Raw genomic sequence first — 11,978 nt, forward strand, 5'->3', positions numbered from 1 at the left:
GGAGTTTAGTTATTGTAAAGACAATAAGACTGTAGATAGCGTTTAGCTCCCTTGCATACAGCATCTTGGAGCCACTTCCTCCCTAAGATATGTTTGGATCGAAGAAACCAGCAAAGACATCTAATGGAGAAACAATACTATATTTTACCAATGAGGGGATTTTGAAAGGAGCTGCTCCTTTCCGTTCAGCACTGATTACAAAATTTCTATGGATGCCACTCTTTCACTATGAAAAGAGTGATGCAGGCGAAAACCATCATGATCTTTCGGTTTGTCACCGTGGAAGAAATCTCTTATTCTTCAACTTCTATTTTCTTCATCTTATTTGTACCCTACTTCTTAGGCATCAACTCTTATTTTATTTGGTAATAAAAAATGTTTTTGGATGACCTATCTAATGAGCCCAAGATCACGCAATTTGGACATGATTTGAGGATGTCATGGCAATTTACCGATACGTACATGTCTCTACGACGGTTATCGAATGACCATTTTCTTCTTTATTTTGTCTATTTTGCCTCTATTGCAAGGAAACAAGGTACCTCCGAGTTTTCAGACCGTATTTGATACCGTTCGGATCAGCGAAATGCAATCCTTTGGGTTGTGGAGGGAAACAAGAAGTGAAATTCTTGCAAAATGCTTAGAGAAAGCTTTTCTTCTTTAACTAAAACTCCATTACATATATTTTGCTAGACTTTTATAAAGAAATATATGACCAAAAAACGTTGAAGCTAGCCCAGTATAAGTTTTGGGACTTACAAACATCATAAATAGCTTAGGAACTTGAAAACATTGGCTAGTCAAAAAGACCTACATACACAGTCTGCTAAATTGGCCATAACTCTCTAACCACTTGGCCAAATCAAGATCTTAAATATATGTTGGAAACAGCAAACAAAATGCTACAACTTTGTAGTTTACCATTTTCCATGATTCTACCACTATATATCCCAAAAACATGAATGACAATTTGTCAGAAGCTTGTAGCAGGAATGCACCTACATCATTCTCCCCCGGTTGAACGTCAAATCGTCCCTGAGTTGACCGAGTTATTTTCATGATATGGAATAAGATCATAAACATTGAAAGTAGTTGAAACACCGTACTCACGAGGTAATTCAATCTTGCATGCATTATCTCCACTTTTCGTAAGCACTCGAAAAGGACCATTCGCGCAATCGAGGATTGGCTATCCTGCTTGGATAATTTTATCAGCTTCCATTGGAGCTGTTCTCAATAATGTAATCAGGAGAATAGACCCTATCCAAGAATAAAATAAACCCCGGCTTGCTAGTGTTTGGCTGCCTAGGGAGGCTTACACTATGTTTGGTTGCTCAGGGTGGCTCATAGAGTAGAGGAATAAGAAGTCAAAAGAGAGGAGACAAGAATTTGATTTGTCTAGAATTAGCACCCTTAGAAGAAGAGTGGAATAGCAATAAGTAGTGTTTGGTTGCACGACAGTCCTCTCAGAGAGTAATGGACAAAGTAGGGATGTCATTACTAATATATAGAGTGAAGAAAATAGTAGGGAAGAGAGAGAGAGAGAGAGATTACAAAGCACTTTTCACTATTCTTCTACACAAATTCTATCGTGTTAGAATTTGAGAATGGCGTACATGAGTGCCGCCATAAGCAAAAAAGCAATCATTGTATCTGAAACATGTTGGAACGTCATATAGTCAGTATTTATAAAAAAAAAATACTGTACGACCCACTTCATAAGATGATTCAAACAATTCATTTGTTGTGCCACAATGTAAATAGGTTGTTCCTAAAAAATCATCTCTATAGAATGATCCTAACCCTCCAATCTATAGAGGGACTGTACCTTATGGAATCCTTTTCAGATCGGAGGGTAAGGATCATCATATGGAGATGATTTTTGGCGCACAACCTATTTACGGTGTGGCCCAACAAATGAAAGGTTTGGATCATCCTATGAAGTGGGCCGTACAGTACTTTTGAAAAATACTGGACTCCTGCCACACACCATGTAAAATCTCATATCCTAATATCTCCGAAAAGGGCTTTTATATCATGAGTCGGCGTACAAACATGCAATGGCGGTGCCACCCATCACTCATCATATAATTTCTCATATTAATTTCTCATATAAAAAAAGGAGGTAAAAATGGAGAGAGAAATAGGAAAACCTACTGTATTATAGGGGGATGGGGTCAAAGATAAGAATATGAGGACTGATATCCGCACGATTATGTGTTGATGATCTCACATTGTTTTACATTTTTAAACAAGTTGGCAAAGGTTATTACAAATTAATTTACAATTCTCAAAAAGCTCTCAGCAGCCAAACAGAAAAGTATAAAACAAAGATAGTCCTGTTATCAAAACGTGGTCGTGTGGAAATCAGTAGCCTAAGAATAATAGCTCTCCCCCAACCGAACACACCCAACGACAGTAAGTTTTGGGCATTTTATCTCCATTATAGTGCCAACAAAACGAATGGTTTGAATCACACTTGTTAGAGTATACGAGATCTAGTAGATCATACCGTTGGATCACCAACCATTAGATGAGAGGAGAGGTGGTTAAGATAGATTAGGAAAATAGATAAGATTAGGATTATCTTGATCTTATCTTCTTCTTATGTTTATCTGTAAGGGCTTATTTAAACACATTTTAGTGTTAATGAAAATTAACTGAGATGAGTAGAATCTCTGATTTTAATAACACTACCATGTGAATGGACCCATTGCTTATATTATTTGAACAAACATTTACAATTCAAGGATGTTTGGGATCATTTGTTAAGTGTGATACATGGTCACATCATCTCCTCATTAGGGCTTTAACAAACTAAGGGATTGGTAGCACTAATGTAGGTGAGTTGTTGCTCATTTTTTGTTCAACTATCCGTTTGCAGACATCGATCATATAGTTTAGATCCATAGATGTGTAATTTTGTGGTCACGGTTGAAGTATAAATGATTAAATAAAACCCCGCCTAAGCTTTTGGAGTAATTGGTTGTTTCACATGGTATTAGAGCTACTCCTCAAAGCGGGTCCTGGGTTTTAAAACCAACATATGCTAGATATTAAAAAGATCCATGTGGACGGCCAACCCAAAAGAGAGCCACATGCATGATGAGAGGGATTCTTCTAGGAGAGAGTCTTTGACTTATTTGCCCCTCATTTTTTATAGCGTTATTAGCAAGTCTTTGACTTATTTTTCCCTCTTTTAAAGTTGTTGCTACTCCCTTTTATAGGGACTATCTCAGTCTTATTAGAGATTTACCTATTTGGGATCTTAGGTCATTTTCATGTTCTTGGGATATTAGTTTACTTGTTTTGAGGTTTCCCCTTTAGCTCTAGGATTTGGCCCTAGTGTGTTGTTTGGCTTTTCTTTTTTTTTAGGGTTTGAAACATTTAAAAATTCAAAAACATTGGAACACTTTAAAATAGTATAAATGACTAAGTAACACCAACTCTAACCGCTGAAGCTTTTGGAGTACTAGTAAAATGGCACGTGCAACACGTGGGAAGAAAGCCATGTTTAGCAACAATGAAAAATTACTTAATGGAATATTTGTGGGCCCCATTATCTGAAAGTGGCATGTCAATGCCAATTTCAGTCGAAGTATTGACCCACGACCAAAACAACTCCTTGTTCTTGTCTTCGTAATCATACAGAGCACCCTCGGGCTGGCCCTTCTTGGGGGGCTTAGTCTGTTTCCCCTTAGGCATAGGCCTTGAACCCAGGAGATATTGTTTGTTTCATGGCAACAGCCAATGCAACCATCCGGTGATTGTGAGGACACCTTGTTCTTGTCTTCGTAATCATACAGAGCACCCTCGGGCTGGCCCTTCTTTGAGGGCTTAGTCTGTTTCCCCTTGGGCTCTTAAGGGTCGTGGTTGTGACCACATCGCAGTACTCAAGCGGGTTTACAGCTTTCTACATTACAAAGCCCGGAGACACCAGTTTTCGGGATTTTGTTTCTTGATTTTAGGGACTTCACCCTCATCTCCACTTGGAGACCCCGATTTATCATGAAAATAAATTCCTGACAGCCAAACGTGCACTAAGGATTAGCAAATTTACAAGTTCGAAATAGAAAATTGAAGGATCCAAAACGTAGCATTTGGGATCTAGAATTGAATTGCAGATGCAGTGGAGATGCGGTGGATCTGGACCAAACATCCAAAAACCTAACACCCCAATAGAATATAACATCTTAACACTACCATCAATTTAAAAAAGCATGTCACAAAATAAATCCTAAATATAAAATATTACAACATTTTACAGTGAATTAGTCTTAGACCTGAACTTGAAAAATTAAGTAGTACTTCATGGCATCAAGGGCGCAGTAAGAGAGAGCAGAAAAGTCCAACAGAAAAAACCAGATCTGCAGATCTCATCCAAGATCGAGCTCTGCTGCTGTTTAATAAGCCAGAAGTGTGCCCATTAGCTCATTCAGATCGATAGATAGGAACCCATTACTCGCAATCAAATCGAATATGTTTGATCTGACAGTTGAACACAAAAAACCCAAGCATCCATCCAATGACGATCCTTAAAATCCGGGATCTAATGTGAAATTTATTCTTCAAAGGTAACATTCCATCACCTTATTCATGTCAATTTAAAGCCACCCTTTTCTCATTTCCATGTAAATGTCACCGGTTTAAGAATTATATTTCATAGATGTGTATATTTCTATGGTTGAGTGATTAGTCTATCCATAACTTTGCATACATGAAGCTTTCTCACAATGCAGTGTTAAGTGCAAATGTGCAATACTTTTTGTTAAATTGACCAAATTGTCTCTCATTCTCAAGAAATTCCCTAATGAACCATTGCCTTGTGAAGGATTATTTAACAATACCATAAGAAGCATCAACACTTGTGCTAGAAGCCCACACATGAAGGATCCAAAGTCCCTGCTTACGACATTTTTAGTGATCAATAGATTTAGAAAGATCATTTGTAGCATGAGCGCATCGACAAAAGAAGATGAAAACCCGCCATTCCCCCAAGTCGAAAGACAAGACAAAGTTAATAGGAAAGGGAATACCGAAAGCATAATAAGCTCCAAGATTGATAAAAAAGCACACATATTCTGCCGGCTGCATCCTCTAATAACACCTAAATGTTCAAAGGCACCAGTTAGAATTGAACAACTTTTAGAGAGATGTAGATGACATCGACTTTTAAGATGCTTGGAGGGGGCTAGATTCTTGACTTCAGTAATTCACATTACAAATTTTTTTTTAAGGGTGTAATTCACATTAGAAATGGAAGACAAATTTTCAGAAAGATGAAGGAAATAATGAAGAAAACAGAGTGACAGAGTAACTTTTCTTTGTTGACATGATGAATGAAAGTAACATACCATCCTCTAATTTTTTTTTCCTTTTTAAGATGGTTGGCAAAGTCTATTACTGAATAAATTTGAAACTCAAATGAAGAGACATACATACACAGTTTGCTAAATTGGCCATAACTCTCTAACCACTTGGCCAAATTAAGATCTTAAATATCTGTTGGAAACACCAAAGAAAATGCTACAACTTTGTAGTTTACCATTTTCCATGATTCTACCACTATATATCCCAAAAACATGAATGACAATTTGTCAGAAGCTTGTAGCAGGAATGCACCTGCATCATTCTCCCCCGGTTAAACTTCAACTCGTTCCTGAGTTGACCGAGTTATTTTCATGATATGGAATAAGATCATAAACATTGAAAGTAGCTGAAACACCGTACTCACGAGGTAATTCAATCTTGCACGCATTATCTCCACTTTTCGTAAGCACTCGAAAAGGACCATTCACGCAATCGAGGATTGGCTATCCTACTTGGATAATTTTATCAGCTTCCATTGGAGCTGTTCTCAATAATGTAATCAGGAGGATAGACCCTATCCAAGAATAAAATAAACCCCGGCTTGCTAGCGTTTGGCTGCCTAGGGAGGCTTACACTATGTTTGGTTGCTCACGGTGGCTCATAGAGTAGAGGAATAAGAAGTCAAAAGAGAGGAGACAAGAATTTGATTTGTCTAGAATTAGCACCCTTAGAAGAAGAGTGGAATAGCAATAAGTAGTGTTTGGTTGCACGACAGTCCTCTCCGAGAGTAAGGGAGAAAGTAGGGGTGTCATTACCAATATATAGAGTGAAGAAAATAGTAGGGAAGATATAGAGAGAGAGAGAGAGAGAGAGAGAGAGAGAGAGAGATTACAAAACACTTTTCACTATTCTTCTACACAAATTCTATCGTGTTAGAATTTGAGAATGGGGTACATGAGTGCCGCCATGAGCAAAAAAGCAATCATTGTGTCTGAAACTTGTTGGAAGGTCAAATGGCATTTCAACCCCTATTAAAGCTATCCAAGCATGAAATTGCAGTCCGAATTCCACCAAAACCCTACCTTTGCTTCAGACTTTGGCAACTAAACTTGGCCAGGATTTTGCTTAGCATTTGGGTGTCACATCAATAAAATTTCTCATTTGAGTTGCCAATATAGCATTGACTCTCTAGAGACTCATGTCTCTCTATGTGGCATTCTCGTCCCCTCATCTAAGCAAAAATCCACAAAATGGTGGAATTATGCTTGAAATTTCTCGGGACCGGTGCTCTCTCTCTCTCTCTCTCGCTCTATTGTAATGGCACCCGTAACTATTCCCCTACACTCCGAGTGTATGCCGTGCAACTAAACAGCACTACTATTCTTCGAGGTAAATCGAATGCTTGTCTCCTCCCTATGGACGACTAATTACACTACACTCGAGTCTAAGGCGCCCTCAATGGGCGTGCTCCGATAGGGGTAGCTATTATTTTAGTTAAAGAGACATGCAACACTGAGACTTCCAAAATCAGGCCCGGAAGAACTTAGGATATGATTGCTAATTTTTCAAGGTCTTAGAATTTGTATGACTACACGAAGAGACCATTCAGAGGCACTCGTGGGAGATTAGGTGTTGAAATGGAAAAATTACAGGATCAGTCCTAAAAATGGAGTAAATAAATTCATTCAATTCATCTAAGGTGCCCCCCCCCCCCCCCCCCCCCCCCCCCCCGCGAAATGCCTTCTGCGAAGGTCCCGAACAAATCCTAAAAAATATAGCCAATAGGCAAACAATTAGATGGATGAGGAAAGCTTAAGTTGTGTACTGTTGTTTCTGACCTGTTTATTCCAAATCTCAACTTTGTAACTATGCACTCAAGTATGAACGGAAGCCTGTAAACCATATCAAATTTCTAGAGGAAAGGTGCATTCAAAGGGGTCGTCTTCATGATTCCTGCTGCCCGTTTTTTGTTTTGTTTTGTGCATTATAGATGTTTTGTAGGTAGTGTGAACTGTGAAGACTCGTATTAACTCCAAGCTCTCCATCGTGAGAAGAAAGCTACTTTAAGTGGGGGGTTCTTATATGGTGACTGCACATAATTTTTTGAGGGAAAATAATGATTTGATAGAAGAACAAATGGGCCCACTTGTTCAACAATCCAACCCATTTCAATTAGTCCTTTGCTAGAGATGGGTCATGTATCAAAATCCACTCACATCGGACAAGACCCCCATGTTAATGACAGGGAATCTGTGAGCGAATCATCATAAACAATATCTTGAAGTCCAGCAATAGCAAGATTGTAAGCAATGTGATAGGACGGATGTTCAAAACATACATATGACTCTTACATGCAGATCAAAGTGATAGAAATTAAGGAAGTGTCAAATATAGCCAACATGAACTAATTTGTCTGACATTGAAGAGTAATGCAATTAGACTATTATCTTCTTAGTTAAGATTATATAATGCGAGGGGCATGGCCTTCATGTGTCCATGTGTTTTTTTATCTCTTATTCACTAAAATCCCTCAATACTTCTCGAATGGAGAAAATAATATGAATATTGAAATCCAAAAGGGGCATTACATGTAAAAGTGGGATAGGTGGATTTATTAATTTTCATGTTAATCTAATGGAAGAATTTGGCTTCTTCACTACTATATCCTATGGTCACCTTCAAGCCCACAAATACACAATTCTTTATATCTGTCGTATATGGCTACAACAGTAGCTTTAAAAGGAATAATTCATGCATTGGTATTTACTACGATGTAAGTTGGATAGGGCCCTTGGAAATGATGCTTGGATCCAAGATTCTCCCTGGTTTCAGACATCAAGACTTTGACTGAGACCCTAAATTCATAAATCTCAGTCCTTTGGATGCTTATGATCTATACGATAGTTAATCAGTCTACATTAAAATCTACAGAGGCATCCCAACCTTGGCTTCCTCCCACCACATGCTGTTTTGCAAGGGCTTCTTTTGTGGCCACAGCCACAAATATCACCACCACCATCACTACTATTCCTCTGCAAAACATTGCCATCATCAACCATCAAGAATATCTTTATGTCTCAAATTCAAAGGGCTTAATCTTCATATATAGAACTCCGGTACTATGAATTATTGAGAGCTGCAGCTTTGATTTGAAGAAATCTCGAAACAATATTCTCTTGAACATTGGATTTGGATGAGTGGATCAGAAATTACGATACCCATTAGGCAAAGTGAGGAGAAGAGATACCAGTTACACAAACCATCCTGTTTTGCCACCTTTTAATCTGGTCCGTCGATCGCGATGTACGATCTCAACGAATATTAGGATAATTGGTTAAAATGGCTGCGCTGTGTAAATATCAATCAAAGAGATTTGAGTAGCTGTAAAACCAGAGAAATGTGGGGTGGCTACGAGATTTTTTTTTAAAAAAGCCAAAAATAGGTGGAGTTTAACTGTATTTTAAGCCTAACATCTATACCAACATCTCAAGACAAGCGAGTGGTTAAAACTTAAAACCACAAAAACTAAAAGAAGTTGAAGCTAGAGAGGTAGATAGTTTTTTTCTTATAAATACCCAAGAGAGATGATTGGTCTTCTCATTCCATTTAAACATTAAAAGGAAGTAGGGGAGAGAGGTTGGAAAAGAAAAACAATCTCTAGGCAAATTATATATTATTTGTTCTATATAGATGGGTATTCTTCGAGTAGTTTCTCTGTTGTCGTTGTTTGCATGGATGGCACATGCAACCGGCCCAACCAGGGTTTTCAATATAAAGGACTTTGGTGCAATTGCAGATGGCACAACAGATAGCAGTGAGGTGAGGGTAATAGCATTTGGATGTACATCTAAATTGCAACTTGGGTTTTAAATTGTAGGCTATATTTAATCTAAAGGCGCACTTAGAACATTGCAAATAAAGTTCGGTTAAACGAATCTTAAACAAAAATAAGGACCAAGATTGTTAATTAATAGTGTCATGCCGAAAAAATTAATTTGAAAATAATTTATTTACTAACTTGTTTCGTAGGCTTTGTTGAATGCTTGGAAGGAGGCATGTGCTTTGGATGGAATTGCTAGGGTTTTGATTCCAGAAGGGACATTCCTGGTGGGCCCAGCTGTGTTCAAGGGGCCGTGCAAGGGATCCATGGTCTTTCAGGTCAAAGGCATAGTGAAGGCGCCCACCGATCTCAACAAGTTCGAATCCGACGGTTGGATTGTGTTTAATTACATCAATGGATTGATGATCACGGGAGGTGGTACATTCGATGGCCAAGGGGCATCAGCTTGGCCCCACAACAAATGCCCCAAGAGTGTAAAATGCAAGCTCCTTCCAACAGTATGTACTGTTACCCTGACTATTACATCCTTACCCTTTCCTACTAGTCTGTTAGCATAATCATGTGTTAATTTAATGTGTTTCTGTTTCTGCTAACAACAGTCTATAAGATTAAACTTTGTAAATGATGCAACGATTCGAGGCATATCGTCCGTGAACAGTAAGTTCTTTCACATGAACATTTTCGCATGCAAGAACATCAAGATCACATCAGTTAAGATCTCTGCACCAGAGGACAGCCCTAACACAGATGGAATCCACATTGGGGACTCTACTGGTGTAAAGATCTCCCGTTCAGTGATTGGCACAGGCGATGACTGCATCTCCATTGGGCCTGGCAGCTCCAACATCTCCATCTCCAATGTTTTTTGTGGACCAGGGCATGGAATTAGTGTGGGTAGCCTTGGCAGATACCCTAATGAGAAAGATGTAGTTGGCTTGCATGTGAGAAATTGCACCCTCACTGGCACCGACAATGGTGTAAGGATCAAGACATTTGAAGCTTCATCACCTAGCTCCGCGTCTAACTTCACTTTTGAAGATATAGTTATGAACAATGTTTACAATCCCATAATCATAGATCAAGAGTACTGCCCATATGCGTCTTGCAGTAAAGAGGTAATTAAATTCTTCTAAGTTTTTTACCATCCTCACTCTCTGTCTCTCAGATTTCAGTTACATGTAAATATTTATGTCTAATTATTTATTTATTTCTTTATCTTATTTACAGTTTCCTTCCCGAGTAAAGATCAGCGACATTAGTTTCACAAACATTAGGGGTGTCTCAGCATCCCAAGTCGCGATTAATCTGCTGTGCAGCAAAGGTGTGCCATGTCAAAACGTGCAGGTCAGTGACATCAACTTGGTGTACAATGGTCAAGATGGAGACTCTACTGCCTCCTGTTCTAATGTGAAGGGTGTATCTTCTGGCCAACTGATCCCTCCCTCTTGCCTCTAAATCCCCTCCTCCTCATTGATAACTACACAACATTTGTGTAAACTTTTCTTGTATTCATTCTTTGGGAGCAGTAGCCCCCTTCTCTAAATTGTGGTGAACTTTTCTTCTTTTCATTCATTGGGAGCAGTAGCCCCCTTCTATAAATTGTGGTATTGTACAAGAATGCATGCATGTCAACCGTGGGGAAGTGAACTCATATAGGACTAAAATGTGGCATGTTACTTCTTGAACTTGACATATAAAATGAATAATTCCAACTTAATTATCTTGTAAATTCTATGTGGGTTTTCATACTAAGATTGATAGAAGGCCTTACCTCTACCTCTTCCTCATTTGTGATGTTATTAGCATTTATAAGAGATTAAATTTACTAGGAATTATATAATATAATGTCTGGGAATTGGAACAAAGCAGAGAGTGGATGGCCCATACATCGGATTTTTTCCAGGCCATATTTCAATATAAATGGAATGATATTGAGAGGTTTGGATAAAGGATATGGAGTTTAGTTATTGTAAAGACGATAAGACTGTAGATAGCGTTTAGCTCCCTTGCATACAGCATCTTGGAGCCACTTCCTCCCTAAGATATGTTTGGATCGAAGAAACAAGCAAAGACATCTAATGGAGAAACAATACTATATTTTACCAATGAGGGGATTTTGAAAGGAGCTGCTCCTTTCCGTTCAGCACTGATTACAAAATTTCTATGGATGCCACTCTTTCACTATGAAAAGAGTGATGCAGGCGAAAACCATCATGATCAAACCATCATGATCTTTCGGTTTGTCAGCGTGGAAGAAATCTCTTATTCTTCAACTTCTATTTTATTCATCTTATTTGTACCCTACTTATTAGGCATCAACTCTTATTTGATTTGGTAATAAAAATGTTTTTGGATGACCTATCTAATGAGCCCAAGATCACGCAATTTGGACATGATTTCTGGATGTCATGGCAATTTACCGATACGTACATGTCTCTACGACGGTTATCAAATGACCATTTTCTTCTTTATTTTGTCTATTTTTCCTCTATTGCAAGGAAACAAGGTACCTCCGAGTTTTCAGACCGTATTTGATACCGTTCGGATCAGCGAAATGCAATCCTTTGGGTTGTGGAGGGAAACAAGAAGTGAAATTCTTGCAAAATGCTTAGAGAGAGCTTTTCTTCTTTAACTAAAACTCCATTACATATATTTTGCTAGACTTTTATAAAGAAATATATGACCAAAACACGTTCAAGCTAGCCCACTATAAGTTTTGGGACTTACAAACATCATAAATAGCTTAGGAACTTGAAAACATTGACTAGTCAAAAAGACCTACATACACAGTCTGCTGAATTGGCCATAACTCTCTAACCACTTGGCC

At 38.4% G+C, this 11,978-nt stretch overlaps 1 protein-coding gene across 1 annotated transcript; it reads left to right on the forward strand.

The window, feature by feature from the left end:
• Positions 1–9,000: 9,000 nt before the first annotated feature.
• LOC143861642 (exopolygalacturonase-like) lies at positions 9,001–10,606 on the forward strand. The gene is made up of 4 exons (XM_077372530.1): positions 9,001–9,129; positions 9,340–9,648; positions 9,751–10,266; positions 10,379–10,606. The coding sequence occupies exons 1-4, from the start codon at positions 9,001–9,003 to the stop codon at positions 10,604–10,606; spliced, it is 1,182 nt and encodes a 393-aa protein (XP_077228645.1).
• The last annotated feature ends 1,372 nt before the right edge of the window (positions 10,607–11,978 follow it).

Source organism: Tasmannia lanceolata, unplaced genomic scaffold, assembly GCF_043159265.1.
Source record: "Tasmannia lanceolata isolate RefF3 unplaced genomic scaffold, GAP_Taslan_0.1 ptg000037l, whole genome shotgun sequence".
NCBI classification, from domain to species: Eukaryota; Viridiplantae; Streptophyta; class Magnoliopsida; order Canellales; family Winteraceae; genus Tasmannia; species Tasmannia lanceolata.

Coding starts and splice junctions, on each gene's coding strand:
- LOC143861642 (XM_077372530.1), top strand. CDS start 9,001: ATGGGTATTCTTCGAGTAGTTTCTCTGTTGTCGTTGTTTGCATGGATG. Junction 9,130..9,339: donor GCACAACAGATAGCAGTGAG/GTGAGGGTAATA, acceptor CTTGTTTCGTAG/GCTTTGTTGAATGCTTGGAA. Junction 10,267..10,378: donor ATGCGTCTTGCAGTAAAGAG/GTAATTAAATTC, acceptor TCTTATTTACAG/TTTCCTTCCCGAGTAAAGAT.